At 42.9% G+C, this 21,719-nt stretch overlaps 1 protein-coding gene across 7 annotated transcripts in view; it reads right to left on the bottom strand.

The window, feature by feature from the left end:
* AFDN (afadin, adherens junction formation factor) overlaps positions 1-21,719 on the bottom strand; it is a 1,370,646-nt gene that overhangs the window by 109,581 nt on the left and 1,239,346 nt on the right. For 4 of the 7 annotated variants that reach the window (XM_075339717.1, XM_075339721.1, XM_075339719.1 and 1 more), the window contains exon 30: positions 6,993-7,127. In XM_075339717.1, the coding sequence (XP_075195832.1) occupies positions 6,993-7,127 (135 nt within the window). The remainder of the gene's footprint in view (positions 1-6,992; positions 7,128-21,719) is intronic. The other 3 variants (XM_075339720.1, XM_075339722.1, XM_075339724.1) reach the window with 1 other exon arrangement.

Raw genomic sequence — 21,719 nt, 5'->3', positions numbered from 1 at the left:
CTGATGTCCTTGCTAGATGACCGGCCAAGAGAGCCAAGTCATTGGTTTCAATACTTACAAGTACGTAGCTTTGTAGACTCTCTATCTCCGAGATCTGAGATGCATAAGGACTTAACTCCATTTGACAGATTATGTTTCCTTCGAGAAACACCTCCCCACACAGTCTCGATAATCTACAACATAACAGTGTCTGGAGGGACGGGGGGGGGAGACCTGCCCGAGTATGTAGGGCAATGGCAGTCAGAACTGAGAAAGACTTTTTCCAAAGAACAGTGGTATAAGTCATTTAACCTAACACACAAATCCACCATCTCATGTAGAATGCAGGAACTCAACTATAAAATCCTCGCACGGTGGTACAGGACACCCGCCAGGCTCCACAGAATGTTTCCAGAGGTCTCAGACACTTGCTGGAGGTGTCAGTCCTCTGTGGGCACAATGCTACATGTTTGGTGGTCTTGTCCAGGGATCCAGGGATTATGGGAAGACGTCTTTGCTCTCTATAATCATTTACATCAAGTGGGAGTGACACCCTCGCCGGAAGTGGCACTCTTCTAAATGTACGGGGGGGCAATCTCTAAGGCGAAGAGAGGTCTGCTCTCATACTTCATGATCTCAATGAGACAGATCATACCGAAACATTGGAGGTCCACCTATACATTGAGAAGAGCAGACTGGGTGGGGGCTATGGATGCCCTGAGACGTTTGGAAGAGATAAAAGCATTTGATGAAGGGAGAGACTCACTATGCTTTTCCACCTGGTATCCGTGGCTTCAATTCAGAGAAACACAACAATTCCAATCCTGGTTACACACGGGCACGCTGCCACACTGATGTTTGGCGGGGCGAAGTGGCCCTCCTGATGGGAGGGTGGTGTGGTGCGACGTCACAGAACCCTACAGAATCTCCCCTTCTCCCTTTCTCGTGTTTACCTTCTTTCTCTTCTCTTTCTCCCTCGTCTTCTCCTTTCATCCCTTGCTTTTCTTTCTTTCCCCTCTTTTCCTTCTCTTGCTTATCTAATTAGTGTACATAGGTTTACTTGTTGAAATATATAGCAAGATTATACAGAATGATATTGGCATCTACATATTAAATAGAACAAAAGATAAACGATTGATATATACTTGGGATAAGATGTCATTAAGGATGTTATGAAGAATTTTTCTTGTAAGACCTACGATAAAGTTCACTGTAGTATATGCTGTATAAGATTTAAATGCCCAGACCAAACTGCAACTTTTCCACATTCTGTAAAACCGGGCACTACAAAATTATCTATATTCATGCTTTGTTATATAATTTTTCTTGAAAACAATAAAGAAATATTAAACGAAAAATAATAAAAATCTTAAAATAAAAAATGTGTCATTATTGGGTCAAAAATAATATGTATATATGTATATATACTTAAAAAAGGTGTATGTATGTCCTTAACATACACCTTTTTTTTCTCACTATACCACCTTTTTTTTTTTTTGTCTCTTTCAGACTTTTTCCCGCCGATTTTTTTCTTTTTGTGGGAGGTTCTTTGTCATTTCATTGTGTATATATGTCTGGCAGACATACACTTCTACAGATCTGATGTAACTTATGCCTGTTTGGTCCTGAGGAAGGGAGCAGAGTCTCCTGAAACGCGTAGACCTGTGCAAGAATAAAAAGTTTACATTAATCCAAGATTTCATCAGTGATCTTTGGCGCGGTTTACAAAGCCCCATTCCACAATTTCTCTCTATTAGGTACCGAGATGAGATCCTCAGACCCCTTGTGAGACCATATGCTGGTGCGGTTGGCCCTGTGTTCCTTCTAATGCAGGACAATGCCAGACCTCATGTGGCTGTAGTGTGTCAGCAGCTCCTGCAAGATGAAAGCATTGAAGCTATGGACAGGCACCGCCCATTCCTCAGACCTGAATCCGATTGAGCACATCTGGGACATCATGTCTCGCTCCATCCACCGTCACGTTGCACCACAGACTGTCCAGAAGTTGGCGGATGCTTTAGTCCAGGTCTGGGAGGAGATCCCTCAGGGGACCATCCGCAACCTGATCAAGAGCATGCCCAGGCATTGTAGGGAAGTTATACAGGCACTTGGAGGCCACACAAAATACTGAGCCTCATTTTGACTTGTTTCCACTTTAATTTTGTGTGTGTCTTCAAATCCAGGTCTCCATTGGTTAAAACATTTGATTTCAATTGATTATTTTTGTGAGATTTTGTTGTCAGCACATTCAACTTTGTACAAAACAAAGTATTGAATGAGAATATTTCATTCATTCAGATCTAGGATTTGTTATCTGAGTGTTCCTTTTAATGTTTTGAGCAGTGTATATACACATATTATATATATATATATATATATATATATATATATATATATACATACAGTGCCTACAAGTAGTATTCAACCCCCTGCAGATTTAGCAGGCTTGATAAGATGCAAATAAGTTAGAGCCTGCAAGCTTCGAACAAGAGCAGGATTTATTAACAGATGCATAAATCTTAAAAACCAACAAGTTATGTTGTTCAGTTAAATTTTAATACATTTTCAACATAAAAGTGTGGGTCAATTATTATTCAACCCCTAGCTTTAATATTTTGTGGAATAACCCTTGTTTGCAATTACAGCTAATAATCGTCTTTTATAAGACCTGATCAGGCCGGCACAGGTCTCTGGAGTTATCTTGGCCCACTCTCTCCATGCAGATCTTCTCCAAGTTATCTAGGTTCTTTGGGTGTCTCATGTGGACTTTAATCTTGAGCTCCTTCCACAAGTTTTCAATTGGGTTAAGGTCAGGAGACTGACTAGGCCACTGCAACACCTTGATTTTTTCCCTCTTGAACCAGGCCTTGGTTTTCTTGGCTGTGTGCTTTGGATCGTTGTCTTGTTGGAAGATGAAATGACGACCCATCTTAAGATCCTTGATGGAGGAGCGCAGGTTCTTGGCCAAAATCTCCATGTAGGCCGTGCTATCCATCTTCCCATGGATGCGAACCAGATGGCCAGGCCCCTTGGCTGAGAAACAGCCCCACAGCATGATGCTGCCACCACCATGCTTGACTGTAGGGATGGTATTCTTGGGGTCGTATGCAGTGCCATCCAGTCTCCAAACGTCACGTGTGTGGTTGGCACCAAAGATCTCGATCTTGGTCTCATCAGACCAGAGAACCTTGAACCAGTCTGTCTCACAGTCCTCCAAGTGATCATGAGCAAACTGCAGACGAGCCTTGACATGACGCTTTGAAAGTAAAGGTACCTTACGGGCTCGTCTGGAACGGAGACCATTGCGGTGGAGTACGTTACTTATGGTATTGACTGAAACCAATGTCCCCACTGCCATGAGATCTTCCCGGAGCTCCTTCCTTATTGTCCTTGGGTTAGCCTTGACTCTTCGGACAAGCCTGGCCTCGGCACGGGTGGAAACTTTCAAAGGCTGTCCAGGCCGTGGAAGGCTAACAGTAGTTCCATAAGCCTTCCACTTCCGGATGATGCTCCCAACAGTGGAGACAGGTAGGCCCAACTCCTTGGAAAGGGTTTTGTACCCCTTGCCAGCCTTGTGACCCTCCACGATCTTGTCTCTGATGGCCTTGGAATGCTCCTTTGTCTTTCCCATGTTGACCAAGTATGAGTGCTGTTCACAAGTTTGGGGAGGGTCTTAATTAGTCAGAAAAGGCTGGAAAAAGAGATAATTAATCCAAACATGTGAAGCTCATTGTTCTTTGTGCCTGAAATACTTCTTAATACTTTAGGGGAACCAAACAGAATTCTTGTGGTTTGAGGGGTTGAATAATAAATGACCCTCTGAATAAACTTTTCACAATTTAAAAAAAAAAAAATAAAAAAAGAAATAACATTCTTTTTTGCTGCAGTGCATTTCACACTTCTAGGCTGATCTACAGTCCAAATGTCACAATGCCAAGTTAATTCTGAATGTGTAAACCAGCTAAATCTGCAGGGAGTTGAATACTACTTGTAGGCACTGTATACACACACACACACACACACACATACACACAAACACACACAGTCATGGCCAAAAGTGCTAGCACCCTTTTTGTTGTTCCAGAAAATGAAGTATTTCCCTCATGATATTAATAATATACTCTCTACAACGCCTCTCTCCATAATACACCTTCTACACAGCCCCTCTCCATAATAAACCCTCTACACCACCCCTCTCCATAATACACATTCTACATCGCTCCTCTCCATAACACACCTTCTACACCGCCTCTTTCCATAATACACCTTCTACACCACCTCTCTCCATAATACACTTCCTCACTGCCCAACTCTATAATACACCTTCTACACCACCCCTCTTCATAATATACCTTCTACAATGCCTCTTTCCATAATACACCTTCTACAACGCCCCTCTGCATAACACACCCTCTACACTGCCCCTTTACAAAAGTACACCCTCTACAATGCCTCGTTCCATAATACACCCTCTACACCGCTTCTCTCTTTAATACACCTTCTACACTGCCTCTCTCCATTGTATCTCTCCCACACTGCTTCTATGTATAAATATCCCCAGACACTATACTCCTCTGTATAATATCTCTCACACATACACACACACACACACAGCTTCTCTATATACCATCCCCCTCTGTATCATATTCCTTGCATACGCTACCCCTCATTATAATATCCTCCCCAACACACTGCATTTCTGTATATCGCACCCCACACACTACCCCTCTGTATAATATTCTCCTAGTATATATGTCCCCCTCCTGGTATATATGTCTCTATTCTGGTAAATATGTCCCTCTCCTGGACCGATCCTGATTTAATCTATCCCATTCCTAGCATATATGTCCTCCTCTCTGGGCCGCTCCTAGTATATGTATCCCCATCCATCTTGGTTTATTTGTCCCCATCTTGGTATATATGGCCCATCCCGGGGACCGCCTGGTAAGTATATCTCCCTCCTGGGCACATTCTGGTATATATGTACCATCCTGGTTTCTACGTCCTTCTCCTTGCATATACGTATGTCCCCTTTCTGGGCTCCTCCTGGCATATTTGCCGCAAAAAGGAAAAAAAGAAAATATTTTACTCACACTGCCCAGCTCCCACGACGACCTCTCTGAGCCGCAAAGCATTTCAGCTGGATACGCGCTGAAGCAAGGCAAGTACTGGAGTTGGTGGGCCCCTCCACCAGCAATAGTCCTGCTCCTGTCTTCGGCTCACAGAGCGGTTACTTGTCCCCGCCGGCTGCAGAGTCCTTGCTACCTCTGTGGCTCTGCTTTCCTGCAGTAGTGTGGTGAGGTCGCCGAGTGATGACCTCTTAACACTGCTGCACACTAAGCCCTGCTCCGCCCCACTGACCTTGCCTCCAGAATACATGGCTAATTTCCTTGCGATTCAAATTAGCGATGTGTAGTGGCAGATGCGCCCGGGGTTTAATAAAGCAAAGTAATTACCCTGGGCCCGGTAGGGCCCCCCTCTTCACTGGGCCCATTCACCACTCAGTGCAATATGATGTTTTGTCGGATTGCACTCGTCTGTGTAAAACCCAAGTGGAACCGAGCCCTAATTCAGTTTATGTGCACACGTTGCTTTTTTATGCTTTTTTTATTTGTGTTTTTCCTTACTTACTGTGTGCACGTTGCTTTTTTTTTCATTTCAAACTTTGTCAATTAATTTACTTTTTTTTCTGCATTTTTATAATCCACTGCAGTGCTTTATCATTACAGTGGATTATATCTGTACAGATCGTCTCACATACCATGCACACAGTGTGGTGTGTGAGGCTCTCCGTAGCTCAGTAACCCAGGGTTGTCATGGTGACGACCCAGGGTTACTACGGCAGCAATCGGGTCTCTGTGATCCCATTACAGGGACCTGATTGCCAAGGAGAGGTAAGACACTCCTCTCCCTGACTCTTGAATGCTGCAATTGCATTGATTGCAGCATACTGGGGGTTATACTGTCGAGGGCAGCGAGAGCTTGGTCTTGTCTGTAACATCAGCCAGAGATCCAGCGGCGATCGCAGTTATACAGTGCCTGAACCCCCGCAATCACCATGACAAAAAAGCAAGAAAAAAGAAAAAAAAGCAAAGAGAAAATTTATGCGAAAAAACAAAACGCAATAAAAAAAAAATGCACATTTTTTTCCTGCCGAAAAACATGCTTTTTTATGAGCAGAAAATCTGCACATAAAAATCAACGTGTGCACATAGCTTTACAGGTACAAAAACAGCACCTGGAGTACTCATAAGGCTATGTGCGCACGCTGCATTTTTTTGACGCAGCGTTTTTGTGCGTTTTGGCTGCTAAAAACGCATAACACGCAAAATAACGCACCGATAAAAACGCATTCGTTTTTTACCGCGTTTTGCTTCATTTTTGATCTCTGCATCTTTCTGCGTTTTTCCAATGCATTGCATGGGGGAAAAACGCAGAAAAACGCAGGAAAGAATTGACATGTTCATTTTTATTTTTAAGCTCAAAAACACAGCTTAAAAAAAAAGTTGTGTGCAGACAGCAAAAATGAAAACTCAGACTTTGCTAGGGGAGCAAAGTCATGCAGTTTTGAGCCCAGAACCGCACCTGAAAAACGCCGCTAAAAACGCACTGTGCGCACATAGCCTTAAAGGCTGTGCTTCCATACTTCAATTGCATCTGATCAGTTGTTTTATACCTGCACAACTAATGGAAACTTGTGCACCAGTCTAGAGTCCATTAAATGTATAAAAACGGCTGCACGGAAAAGTTTGTGATCCAACTCTAGGATCGATTTGGGATTGTTGAGTAGAATCCCAAATAAAACAAATCAGTTGTTTTCCGCTGGAGTTTCTAAACTATACACGAAAAAAAGAAAAAAAAACAACACTTAATAGCTGGTTAAATAGAAGGAAGGTCTTACAGGTTTTATTTAAAAGTCTGACTGTATAAAAAAAATTTCAACTAAATATACAGTGAAGAAGCATATATGTGATGAAGCTAGGTTGTCATTGTAAACAAAGAATTTACAAAACCTTTTCTTCAGCTTCTCGCTTAGATTGCTCCTCCTCTTGTTGCCTCCGTTCTTCTTCTTGTCTTAAGCGCTCTTCACTTTCTCGTTTGCGAATTTCCTCCAGTTGTTGTTGCCGCCTTTTTTCTTCATCCTGTAACTGAGTGACATACCATTACTTATAATGGTCTGTTTAACAAACTTTTAAACACAAAGCTTACTCTAAATGTGGTGAGAGTATAATGTCAAATGGATCTGTAACTATTAAAACTACTGTCTGTAAAAAGGCACCAGAAGAAGAAAAAAAGCAATTGTTAAATATTTAGCTGTTGGAAACAGGGGAAATAGTTATTTAATTCCTTCACCCCGGGGTGATTTTTCAAAAAAAGAATTGCGCTTTTATCTGAGACCCGTAGTATTCTCATTTTTCAGGATCTGGGCTCATTGATGTCTTATTTATTGAGTCTTGAGCTGATGTTTTTAATTACCGTATTTTTCGGACTATCAGACACACCGGACCATAAGACGCACCATGGTTTTAGAGGAGGAAAATAGGAAAATAAAATTTTAAGCAACAAATGTGGTCATGACACACTGTTATGGGGTGAGGATCTGCTGCTGACACTGTATGGGGGTAATTTAAAAAAAAAACAAAACAAAAAAAAACGACGTGTGGTTCCCCCAATTTTGATAACCAGCCAAGTTAAAGTCTAAGGCTGTGTTCACACACTGCGTTTTTTACCTGCGTTTTTGGTCCGTTTTTGCTGCAGAAATTTCTTGAGAAATTCTTGTAACCTTTCTGCAGACATTCCCCAGCAAAACCTATGGCAAAAAAAATTAGCTGTGCGCACACTGCATTTTTTTCTTAAGAAAATTCTTTCAGTAGATTTTCTTAAGAAAAAAAATGAGCATGTCACTTCTTTTCTGCAGCTAACTGCGTTATTTGCCATAGATAATTGGCACAATAACGCAGGGAGCAACCAGCGGTAAAAACGCACCAAAACGCACCGAAAACGCACCAAAAATGCACCGAAAACGCGGCAAAATACGCAGGTGCGTTTTTGGTGCGTTTTTTAACGCAGGTGCACTAATCCTTCACTCTTAAGAAATTTCTTAAGAAATTTCTTAAAAAAATCATTTTTCTAGTGTGAACATAGCCTTAAGTCTCACAGCTGGGGGCTGTTATTCTTAGGTTGGGGAGACTCACGTTATTGGGAGCCCCCCAAGCCTAAAAATATCAGCCAGCAGTCGCCCAGAATTGCCGCATCCATTAGATGCGACAGTCCTGGGACTTTTCCCAGCTCATCCCGATTGCCCTGATGCGGTGGCAATCGGGGTAATAAGGAAATAATGGCAGCAGCCCATAGCTGCCACTAAGTCCTTACTTAGTGATGGCAGGCGTCTATGAGACACCCCCTCATCACTAAGCTGTAAGTGAAAGTAATAAACACAAATATATAAAAATCCTTTATTTGAAATAAAAGACAAAAAAACACCCTCTTTCACCACTTTATTAACCCTTAAAACACCCAGGTCCGACGTAATCCACACGATGTCCCACGACGCATCCAGCTCTGCTACATCTGACAATCACAGAGAGCAGCCATGGAACACAACCGCTCTCTGTGAGGGTCAGGCTGCAAGTGAAGTGAGCCACCGGGATCAGCGGTGACTTCAGCTGTCACCGCACATCACCTGACTGAAATCACAGCAGATCTCGTGGTCACTTCAGCCGCGGACAGATTTGCCGTAACAGCTAGAGGACTCCCACTGTATACTCACCTTTCCTCACACCACGCAGCATCGCTCGCTTCCTGTCTGTGTGCCAGCTTACCTGTGTGGACCCGTGTGTACAGCGATGACATAATTGCTGTGCTCACCGCTCTCTACACAGATCAGCTGGACGGCAGACAGGAGGACACCGCAATGCTGCAGGGGAACAGTGAGTATACCGTACTTATTCACTGCCCCTTGCGCTGATGATGGTGCACGGGGGGCAGTGATCACACCGGTCGGCTCTTTAGCATGCGCGCATCCCCCGACCATCATCGCGCCCACCTGTCAGCGCCGACTTCAGTGCCGGCTTTAGCGCATCGCTCTGATCAGGAGAAATGCTGCTTTTCTGTGAGGGCAGGCTCTCTGATGAAGTGAAGACATTCCCATTACGGACAGGAGATGGCAGTTGTTACTGAGATTCTATGTAGACAGAAGACGGAGGAGCTATGCCTAAATCTCCTCCCTCCACTTTTAGCTCCTCCCTTCTCCTATCGTCATGAAATTGTATCCATAGCAACTGCCATCTCCTATCTCCATAATGGGAAAGTTTCACTCAATCCAGATTTTACCTCATAACTGAGAATTTTGATAATGACTGATCAATCCTGACATAGAAAGAAGCAAACTTGTCTGACAAGATATATTACAAAGTTGCTTATTTTCATTTGCACTATTAATTTATGACATAAAAATGAAAACAACGGTTATGCTTTAACCCATTTATGACCAAGGACGTAAATCTACATTTTTTGTCACCTCATGCGGCGAGCCCGCGGTAATCCCCGTACATCTCAGCTGAGATTCACCTGCTCTTGTTAACCCTTTAGATCGTGCTGAAAAATACTGAGAGCGCTATTTAAATGGCCCCGGTGGGGATTGTGCTGTTTCCGCCGCCACCGGCGGCCCCGTGACGCGATCACAGAGCACCTTGGTGTTGCCATGGTAGCACGGGTCAGCTGATGACCCCTGACACTACCAAGACTCAATTCCTGTGGCAGTCATCAGAGAGCTGGCACTCACAGGAAAGCAGCATTTCTCCTCATCAGAGCAATGCACTTTTGATCTATAAAATACAAAACAAGGGTTAGGCTTTATATAAAAAAACAAAACTTCTTAAAACTGACATTTTTTGCACCAATTATGAAAAGTTGGAGAAATGAGCACAATATATTGAAAGAGTTCCCTTACTTTCATAAATAGGTAAAATTGTAATTTACTCCCTACTAATATCCTTTCTGTTCTCAAGAACAGAATATTTTTCAAAATTTAACAGTGTACAGCAAGTTGCTTAAACTGCAATCCCAGCATGGCTGGTTTACCTAGACACAGAGTGCATGCCACAAACAGGCTCCGTGCCTTACAGCCTGCTCGCTCCACTCAGAAGCAGGTTGAACTTCGGCATCCCTTTGCACCCATCCTCATGCTTCAGAGGAAAAGCTAATCTTCCTCTGCTAGCAGCCTAAGAGAGAGCACAGTTTGGGCACAGTGGCATTTATTTATTTTTTTGCACAGAATATTTTATACAGGATGCAGCCAGGCCTCTTTATGTTAGGCCTTGCATATTACACTCACTGTCCCTGCATGGAGCACATATTTCGTACAGGCGCAGCCCGCTTGCATCTATTGTGATGAGGCGTAACAAATAGGGTGCATACCAGATACTGTGAACCTGCATGTGTAAACAGTGACCTATGCAAGCCAGTGTGCAATTTTACCATCTTCCTTTGCACCTGTGAGGTTTCCATTTAATGGAGGCCTTGCTGCATCCTGGCAGTGCATTAGGCAATGTGCGCACTAGGCCGTTTTACCCGCGGTTTTGCTGCGGAAATTTCTTGAGAAATGTTTGAAATCTTTCTGCAGACATTTCCCAGCAAAACCTATGGGAAAAAAAAAATAGCTGTGCGCACACTGCGTTTTATTCTCAAGAAAATTTCTCTGTGAAGATTTTCTTGAGAAAATTTCTTGAGAAAATGTGCGTGTCAATTCTTTTCCGCAGGTACCTGCGGAATACCCACGGTATTTCACTCCATTCACTAATGTAATCGCGAAATACCGAGGGTATACTGCAGGTAGCAAATGATGTGCGGTATTACCCCCGGTATAGTCACGATTTACCTGCGGTAATGTTCATCGCTGCCTGCAGTTTTGCAGGAAGTGATGTCATTATGACAGAAGAGGAAGCGGAGTAGAGTAAACACAGACGTAATACTCCATGGACGCCGCACAGAAGCACTTCCGTGTGATCTCCAGGTGCCCGTGCAGTCTGTGTCCCGCTCCTGCCCCGCGGCTGTCCGCCCTGCAGTGTCAGTGTCTACCCGCAGTGTCAGCAGCATGTCACCCTGCAGCGCAGGCAGACACTGACACCCTGCAATGCGTGCAGCCGCGGCGATGCCGAGCGCTGCTGTCAGGAGGTGAGATGAGATCATTACCTGCTGTGAAGATCTCCTGCCTCCTGATGTCACCGCTGTCACTGCCGTCTATGCCCGCGGCCCGAGACTGTCACTAGCGGTGACGTCACGGGCTCTCGCGATACTGCTGACAAAGCGGCGGGCATAGAAGGCAGTGACAGCGCTGATGGCAGGACTGCAGGAGATCATCACAGCAGGTAATGATCTCATCTAACCTCCTGATGGAAGCGCTCGTCATCCCCTGCAGTGACCTGGGCTGACCTACTGATGTTAGCTCAGGTCACTGCATTCCTCTCCCAGCCAATGGGGAACCTTCTGTTCTTCACTTACTGGGACAGTGACTATGGTATGGATCGCCATGGGATCCCCTTATTGGATTATGCCGGATCCAGATTTGATTGTTCTTGTCAATAAATTGGGGAAAGAGGGAATGTGGGGAGTGTTTTTTCAAATAAAACTTTTTTTGTTGTCTATTTTTTATTTCTTACTGACTGGGTTGGTGATGTCAGGTATCTGATAGACGCGTGACATCACTAACCCCAGGGCTTGATGCCAGGTGACATTATACATCTTGCATCAACCCCATATATTACCCCGTTTGCCACCGCACCAGGGCAACGGGATGAGTTGGGGCGAAGCGCCAGGATTGGCACGTCTAATGGATGCGCCACTTCTAGGGCGGCTGCGGCCTGCTATTTTTAGGCTGGGGAGTGTCCAATAACAGTGGACCTCCCTAGTCTGAGAATATCAGACCCCAGCTGTCCGCTTTACCTTAGCTGGTGATCCAATTTGGGGGGGATACCCCACGTTTTTTGTTTTAAATTATTTATTTAATGTAAAATAACAGTGTGGAGTGCCCTCTGTTTTGGATTAACAGCCAAGGTTAAGTATAGAAGTGCGGCACTCCTGCTATAATAAGGTGTCTGAATAGGGTCCAACCCCGTATCAATAATATATCAAAATTCGGCACTCAAGTTGAAATAAATTGATTTTTTTATTTTTCAATATTTGTCAAGCAATTTTGTGTTTATCAAAACAAACGTTTTCGGTCACACGACCTTCATCAAGTTTATTAACACTACAAAAAAGAAAAAATAAACATATAAACAAATCATGTGGCATGAATATCATTAACATGCAATATACATAAATTGAAAGACGTGTCCTCAATTAATACAAAAAGGATCTCTTTGTCAAAAATGTCAAATATACATCATGTACTAATGGAACAACAGAAAAAACAGGATATCAGAAAAAATACATTGTCACTGGACTATGAAGCATGAATCTACATTCAAAAAACATTGAAATCGGTTTCCTATAAAAAAAGGGAACAATAAGTAGGTAAATAAAAAATAAGTAAATACATGTCATCAAGACTGGAACTAACAGATTAAATTTCAATAATGCCTGGATTAGAAGTATAGTAAAGCTATTGAACTTACCAAAGCTTGTAGGATAATGTGAATGAATACTGTCAATTTAAAGATAAGAAGCTGCCTCTCCGGGTCCGTAATGCATATGACCTGCCTGTGGGATGCCTGAGTTTAAATAGACCGCTTGATGGGATAATAGGCGTGTAATTAAAGTATATCGTAACGTCACTTCCGGTATTATAAACGGAAGTGACGATCCTGGGTGGCACTACGTAAACAGGCTCGGTTCCTATGTACTCTTAAAAATTGTGACTCAGGAATGGAGTTCCTAGTTGCTTTAGGATGACAGCTATCATATAAAAGTAAATTGTTCCTATCTGTAGGATTTTTTCCTTCTAGCAGAAAAATTGATCCAGCATAGAAGATGGTCGAACCATATAGGTATTCCTTATTACCTCTTCCCCTTCCCTCTTTTCCTAAATATCCCTCACCTTTTTTATTTCTAATTACTAACATCTCATTTAATTTTTATATTTTTTATTTTTATATTATATATTTATTTTTTTTTTAATTTTTTTATTTTTATTTATTTTTTATTTTATATTTCTAATTCTCTTATTTTATTTTTACTTATTCTCTTTATTTATTTTTATTTTCACTTTTCTTATTTATGCTTTCTCTCCTTCCCTCTTCCTTTCTATATATTTCTTATATACATTTTTCTGTTTCACTTCTAGCTATGATCATATTTCACAGTGTGCACTGATAAAGAACACCTATTCCCGTTTCCCTCCTTACCTGTTCCCATTATTCCCTTCCTTTATCCTATCCCTTTATGTGGTAGAAGCAATAAACCCCTAGTTTAAACGGGTCCTGTGCTTCACTTTAAGCATTAGCAGCGCCGTCCTCCCTTTATACATATACAAGCATTTAAAGTCTCTATATATGCATGGGTTTGCCAACCAAATCCTTTTACATAGTGCCATCCACGGACGCCACTTCCGTTCATGCTACCGGAAGTGACGTTACGCTATCAAACATGCATTATACTCCCAATTTTCACTTGAGCGGGCGCTGATTACTTCTGCGCAGGCGTGGGCCTGCCAACCGAGCCTGTTTACGTAGTGCCATCCAGGATCGTCACTTCCGTTTATAATACCGGAAGTGACGTTACGATATACTTTAATTACACGCTTATTATCCCATCAAGCGGTCTATTTAAACTCAGGCATCCCACAGGCAGGTCATATGCATTACGGACCCGGAGAGGCAGCTTCTTATCTTTAAATTGACAGTATTCATTCACATTATCCTACAAGCTTTGGTAAGTTCAATAGCTTTACTATACTTCTAATCCAGGCATTATTGAAATTTAATCTGTTAGTTCCAGTCTTGATGACATGTATTTACTTATTTTTTATTTACCTACTTATTGTTCCCTTTTTTTATAGGAAACAGATTTCAATGTTTTTTGAATGTAGATTCATGCTTCATAGTCCAGTGACAATGTATTTTTTCTGATATCCTGTTTTTTCTGTTGTTCCATTAGTACATGATGTATATTTGACATTTTTGACAAAGAGATCCTTTTTGTATTAATTGAGGACACGTCTTTCAATTTATGTATATTGCATGTTAATGATATTCATGCAACATGATTTGTTTATATGTTTATTTTTTCTTTTTTGTAGTGTTAATAAACTTGATGAAGGTCGTGTGACCGAAAACGTTTGTTTTGATAAACACAAAATTGCTTGACAAATATTGAAAAATAAAAAAATCAATTTATTTCAACTTGAGTGCCGAATTTTGATATATTAATAACAGCCAAGGTTAAGCTGCCAGCTGTGGTCTGCAGGCTGCAGCCGTCTGCTTTACCCTAGCTGGCTACAAAAGATGGGGGGACCTCACGTCATTTTGTTTTTAATTATTTATTTTTTGGCTAAATACAAGGCTAGGCACCCTTTAGTGCCACATGAAAGTCACTAAAGAGTGCCAGCTTAGAATATGCAAGGGGGTGGAACATTTTATAGGTCTTTCTCATCTATCTATCTATGTATCCATCTTTCCCTCTATCCATTATCTGTCTATCGATTATCTATCTATTATCTATATTATTTATTGCAGTTCAGCATAAAAAAACAGCAGAGACCAACCTGCGGCAAAACCGCGGCAAAAACGCATGTGCTTTTCCCGCGGTTTTGGTGCGTTTTTTTAACCGCAGGTGCGGTAATCTTCAACTCCCAGAAGTTTCTCAATAAATTTTCTTGAGAAAAATCACTTTTCAAGTGCGCACATAGCCTTAGTCTTTTTGGCCTGAGCACTTTACATCTTCTGCCATTAGTCTGTGAGTACATGACCATGCTGGTCTGAATTGCCAATCTTCGAAGTGCACCGCTTCCTGACAAAGCAAGTAGTATGCCAGGAGCAGTGCTCTCATATAGCTTTAACTTGAGAAAATCCCTTTAACAATTGCATGTGTGATGTCCTGGACTAGCCAGGTTGTCACAGGTAGGCCCTTACACACACAACAACCCCCCCCTTTAGTAATGTGACAGCAGCCAAACTACAAAACCCTTGTCACCTCCCTCTGGGTTTGATGTTCACACCAGGGGGCGGAGACAGGCAGTTGGCTCCGCCTACTGAGGAGTTCACAGGCCCGGAGGCGGGAAAGAAAGACGAAATTTAGCTTTGACAGAAGAGTGAAGTGGAGTCAAGTTCAAGGGCAGACCTGTGTCCAGGCCTGCCATAGTCTACACCAGGTGTCTGGGTTGGAGCCAAGTCACCTCTGGCAAGGAGGCAGACGGTGGTGGCCGCCTGCAGGAGCTGGGATTACAGCCGGTGGAACCGTAGGGACCGGGGACGGGCGGTGGCCCGCCGGTACCGAACCGAGGAACCGATTGGAAACCGGAGCACCAGGAGGGGTACTCAGAACCAGTACGAGGCCCAGAACCAACCAGCCTGAGTCAAATCAACTGAATGAGGACTGGACTTAAGGACCTATCCAACCTAACACCCGACTGAAGACAACAGCCCAACCATAGGGGTAACGCCACCGCCCAGGCATAGAGACCCAAGGGGCCAGCGTCTGTGGGCAAAGAGGGCTCTCCCGGCACATACCAAGCCAGGGAGCGGACTACCGTTGCTTAGGCATAGGAGTCGTGATTTCTACATAGTGAGGTGCAGGAGAAAGGCGGAAACCACCAACCTGCTAAGGGGAAAACTGTAGCCAGCTGCGGGCACCGTTAACCATCTTGTTTGGTTTACCAGAGACTCCAGCGTGCTTGTCATAGTGAATACAACAGTGCCTTCGGGCCGCGCACCACGCCGCACCGTACCGACACCCCAGCACGCATCCAATCCCCCGCCTCAGCACTTCCCTTGGGCCCCTGGGGCCATCATCCCCCTACCCACAGAGGGGGTCAACACCAAGCTATGCAACACCGTCCCCGGGAGCCTAGTCAACGGCAGCGGTGGTGTCCATCCATTCACCACAACCCGTGGGTGGCATCACGAACTTAAATCCCCTTCTACAAACAACCGCGGCTCCAGCCGTGGACCTCCCCACCGAAGTCACTACATGTAGCGCCAACCCCCTTTCAGAGCGAAGTGACCCCCGGGTCCGTGAGGAGCTCGAGCCACCCACCGACGAGCACGGATCCGAGCGGCTCGGCAGCCGGCCGAGCCCCGGGGCGGTACACATGCAAATTCATTTATAGTAAATTACTCCAAATCAGGAAGTACATGTATGAGAATGATGGTGTGGGCACAGATGTGTCCATGCCATCTGCAACCCCTGGGACAAGAGCTTGATCAGAGCCCAGCAGTTTACCTCCTAATGGTTAAGAGTGCGTATGGCAAATAAGGAGTTTAACAGTTCTATATTTTTAATGAAAAAGAAACATCAATTTTGGTATCTTCGTAGTAGTGTCAACCTACAGAAGGACATTTATGAGTAAGATACATCACCTAGTGAACACTTTAAAAATGAAATAATGTAAAAATTAAAAGGGGTTGTGCACTACTGAGACAACTTTTTCAAAATTACCATGTGTGCTTTTGATAAAATAACACTTATTCTCGCTTTCAGTACAGCGCCATTCTAGCGGTGTCGGCACTCATGATGACGCAAGTGACATTTGTGTGTCATGCAAGCCCTGCAACCAATCAGTGCTGGCTTCACTCTCCCCACTTTAGAACAAATCAAACTTGAAGAGGAAGTGAGCGGCCAGCAGCAGCCCTGACTTCCTCTTGATGTTCAATTCTTCCAAAGGCGGAAACAGTGAAGCCAGCCCTGATTGAACACAGGGCTCGCATGATGTTATAATGTCATTTCAGCCCCGGGAGAGTGCAATCATTGCTGGATCATCATCAGAGGTGAGCAGAAGATTATTTGAAACGGGGGCAAACATGGTAATTGGGAAGCGATTGTACAACTAGTGCACAACCACTTTCCATGTTTATTTTTTTTTAGCTCCTTCTACAAAAAAAAATGTAATAAAGTGTTAAGTCGTATGAATAGTACAAATAAAAATAGCATGTCCCACAAAACAAAACCCCAAGCATATATACAGCTCTGTCAATAGAATAATGTCAGGGTTTCTAAATTGGTGAAACAAAAATAAAAAAGTTGAAAAGATTTTTACTGTGTGCAAAAGTAGTAATACAACTAGTGATGGGTGAACCGGAACTGTAAGGTTCATGGTCCGTGCACGTGCCCCAAACACTGACTTCTCAGGGAAGTCCATGTTACTGTACAGGTTCAGAGGCCTGGATAAAAATAAATTAAAAAATGGAATAGGGAAGCAAAATGGGGATTAAAGCAAGACATTTATACTTACCGAGATTACTTCCACGTGGCTGTCACACAGCTTCTGGGTTCAATTAATTAAACCTTGTGAGTATTCAATGCTTCAACCACCCACCTTCTGTGACACTGTCTATGATTGATTGCCTTCATGCTAGCTGTCTTGGTCCCCGAAGTTGTGTGTAAAAATTGGAAAAAAATGGTGTGTGGTCCCCTGTATTTTAATACCCAGCACAGCCCAGCTGTATGCTTTGTATTGACGGTGTATCAAAATATGAGGGACCCCAAGCGGCTTTTTTAAATTATTTAAATACAAAACTAATAAAGGGGGAAAAAAAAAAAAAAAGGTGAAGGGTCCCCCACAATTTTGATACCCAGCCAAGGTAAAGCAGACGCTTGTATTCTCAAACAGGGAAGGCCCATGGTAATTGGGCCCTCCCTAGCCTAAAAAGATCAGCCCGCAGCCGCAGTTCAATTAGATCATGTTAGGTCACAGCTGGGGTACCATGGGAGGCGGAAGCTGTGACCTCACTGACGGTACCACTCACAGCTGTGGCTCCTTTAGGCCCATAGTGATTAGTAACGTTTTCTAATGTGACCACACACTGCAACCTCAGGATGTAGCAGAGCCAAGATAGTCGTGGTGTGGATTATGGCGCACCTGCAGAGGTGTTTTGGTGGTTAATAAATTGGTGAAAGAGGGTGTATTTTTTTCCTAAGTAAAGGATTTCTCTCAGTATTTCTTTTTACTTACACAGTTAGTACTGGGAGGTCTCATACCTATTGCTAATCGAGGGCTTCATGGCAGCTGTGGCTTTTTTGGACCTAACGATAATGGAAAAAAATGGTGTCCCACCATTATTTTTTGTTATGGTGTTCATTGTGTAGTTAAAATGACCTGGAAAAGATATCCAGGTCAGCATAATTGTGGCGATATGAAGTAAACTGACAAAAGGATAACAATGTTTTGAACTTTTGACTTTCAGACTCCATAATATCACCATCCACTACAATTTTGAACTTGAGACTAACAATTTTATAGACAACCATCTTGGCTATCTTATACATAAAGTTTACTTGCAACTATTTAGCACATGATTAGTTATGCAGATTCATGTCATGTCACTGCATAGTTATTGTTTTTCTCCTAAAAATCAAAATTTTAATTTTTACTAGAGTTGTGTAAATCCACCTTAGGCTTTTAACACTGCCAGCTTCCTTCTGGGCATGCTCTTGATGAGAGTCAAGCATCTCTCAACTGATATGTGATCTCAGGTCTCTTCTACATGTTCCCAAAGTTGACGCATACTAGATGACTCACTTCGGTATGCACTGCATACAGCTTTTTCTTCAACTGGACACACTGTTTTTCAGTTGGGAAGAGCTCTGGGGACTATGGAGGCCAATCCAGCACCTCTATTTCATTGTAATTGAATCCATTCTCCAATCTTGACGTATGCTTCTGGTTGTTGTCCTACTGGGACACTATGTCGTTCTTTTCATATCCTTAGTACGTGAGTGTACAAAGTAACTTGTCTTGTGGGATATTCACATATACAGTCAGGGCCAGAAATATTTGGACAGTGACACAAGTTTTGTTATTTTAGCTGTTTACAAAAACATGTTCAGAAATACAATTATATATATAATATGGGCTGAAAGTGCACACTCCAAGCTGCAATATGAGAGTTTTCACATCCAAATCGGAGAAAGGGTTTAGGAATCATAGCTCTGTAATGCATAGCCTCCTCTTTTTCAAGGGACCAAAAGTAATTGGACAAGGGACTCTAAGGGCTGCAATTAACTCTGAAGGCGTCTCCCTCGTTAACCTGTAATCAATGAAGTAGTTAAAAGGTCTGGGGTTGATTACAGGTGTGTGGTTTTGCATTTGGAAGCTGTTGCTGTGACCAGACAACATGAGGTCTAAGGAACTCTCAATTGAGGTGAAGCAGAACATCCTGAGGCTGAAAAAAAAGAAAAAATCCATTAGAGAGATAGCAGACATGCTTGGAGTAGCAAAATCAACAGTCGGGTACATTCTGAGAAAAACTGAATTGACTGGTGAGCTTGGCAACTCAAAAAGGCATGGGCGTCCACGGATGACAACAGTGGTGGATGATCGCTGCATACTTTCTTTGGTGAAGAAGAACCCGTTCACAACATCAACTGAAGTCCAGAACACTCTCAGTGAAGTCAACAGTAAAGAGAAGACTCCATGAAAGTAAATACAAAGGGTTCACATCTAGATGCAAACCATTCATCAATTCCAAAAATAGACAGGCCAGAGTTAAATTTGCTGAAAAACACCTCATGAAGCCAGCTCAGTTCTGGAAAAGTATTCTATGGACAGATGAGACCAAGATCAACCTGTACCAGAATGATGGGAAGAAAAAAGTTTGGAGAAGAAAGGGAACGGCACATGATCCAAGGCACACCACATCCTCTGTAAAACATGGTGGAGGCAACGTGATGGCATGGGCATGCATGGCTTTCAATGGCACTGGGTCACTTGTGTTTATTGATGACATAACAGCAGACAAGAGTAGCCGGATGAATTCTGAAGTGTACCGGGATATACTTTCAGCCCAGATTCAGCCAAATGCCGCAAAGTTGATCGGACGGCGCTTCATAGTACAGATGGACAATGACCCCAAGCATACAGCCAAAGCTACCCAGGAGTTCATGAGTGCTAAAAAGTGGAACATTCTGCAATGGCCAAGTCAATCACCAGATCTTAACCCAATTGAGCATGCATTTCACTTGCTCAAATCCAGACTTAAGACGGAAAGACCCACAAACAAGCAAGACCTGAAGGCTGCGGCTGTAAAGGCCTGGCAAAGCATTAAGAAGGAGGAAACCCAGCGTTTGGTGATGTCCATGGGTTCCAGACTTAAGGCAGTGATTGCCTCCAAAGGATTCGCAACAAAATATTGAAAATAAAAATATTTTGTTTGGTTTGGTTTATTTGTCCAATTACTTTTGACCTCCTAAAATGTGGAGTGTTTGTAAAGAAATGTGTACAATTCCTACAATTTCTATCAGATATTTTTGTTCAAACCTTCAAATTAAACGTTACAATCTGCACTTGAATTCTGTTGTAGAGGTTTCATTTCAAATCCAATGTGGTGGCATGCAGAGCCCAACTTGCGAAAATTGTGTCACTGTCCAAATATTTCTGGACCTAACTGTAGCTCAGAATTTAGACTACCATTGATCCTGGTCAAGTATCCAATGCTTTTTCTACCAAACATGACAGTTGCTTCAATTTCTCGAGCCTCTTTTTCCCCTTGTTTTGTAAAGACCCATTTGCATCCATCGGAGCCTAGTTTACTGGCTTTTGTCTCATCATTCCAGATCACCCCTTTACAATCTTCTACTTTCCACATGTTGTACTTTTATGCAAACTGGAGCAGACGTTTGTTATAACTATATTGAAGTCGTGGTTTTTTCACTGTTTTTTTGGGCCACCATTCCAGATTAGTGTAATGTGCGGTGCTTGCATGGACGTCTGTGATCTCTCTATTACGAAGCACCTGTACTGCGGTATTTGTCGCGTCAGAACGGATAGTGATTGTGATGAACAGACTTGTTGACTCCAATATTTTGCCTGAAAATCGACCTTTGGCTTTTGAATGGATCATCAATAGCACACTGGTTTGGGTTCAATACCTGGAAACGCCAACAATCAGTAGTTTTATATCTGTTGCTAGAGGAAAACATTTCATACACAGTATAGTGCCTGCTCTTGTGTACTGCACCTCAAATTCCACTGAAGTGAATGGGAGATATTCGGCAATATTGTAGAACAGCCAGTACATAGTGTATAAAGTGCTGCTTTGGCTCCATAAATAACATTTTTTTGATGCATCTCTCGTCTAAGTTGATATATAAAAAATGAACTATGATGCGATCATCTCAAAAGAATATTCAGAGGAAAAGTGCATTCAGATGACGGCATGAATAGGACAGAGATCAGACCGCAATCCATGTTCTGACTGGCAGGTCTCCCGACCAGTGTGAAAGCTTAAGGCTATGTGCCCACGGGACTCTGTATCTGCGTATTTTTCTGCATCAAAATCCGCAGCTTTCCCCCGGAATCTGCACCTTTTCATAGGTGCGGATTTTGTGCGGATTTGACGCGGATCTGATGCGGATTTGACGCGGATTTTGCGATTTTTTTTAAATTCAATTGAATAGGCAAAATCCGCAACAATAATTGACATGCTGCAGATTTTTCTGCACGAAAATCCGCACGATTTCCGCTGTGGAAAATCCGCAGCGTGGGCACAGCATTTCCCAAATGCCATAGAAATGGCTGGGGAGTAGCTGTGCTGCAGATTTCTGGAAAATCCATGGCTTTTCCGCAGCGTGGGCAAATAGCATAA

The sequence above is a fragment of the Anomaloglossus baeobatrachus genome, chromosome 3 (genome assembly GCF_048569485.1).
Source record: "Anomaloglossus baeobatrachus isolate aAnoBae1 chromosome 3, aAnoBae1.hap1, whole genome shotgun sequence".
Classification (NCBI taxonomy): domain Eukaryota; kingdom Metazoa; phylum Chordata; class Amphibia; order Anura; family Aromobatidae; genus Anomaloglossus; species Anomaloglossus baeobatrachus.
The sequence above is the reverse complement of the archived record's forward strand: the minus strand, read 5'-3'. Positions and strand labels throughout refer to the sequence as shown.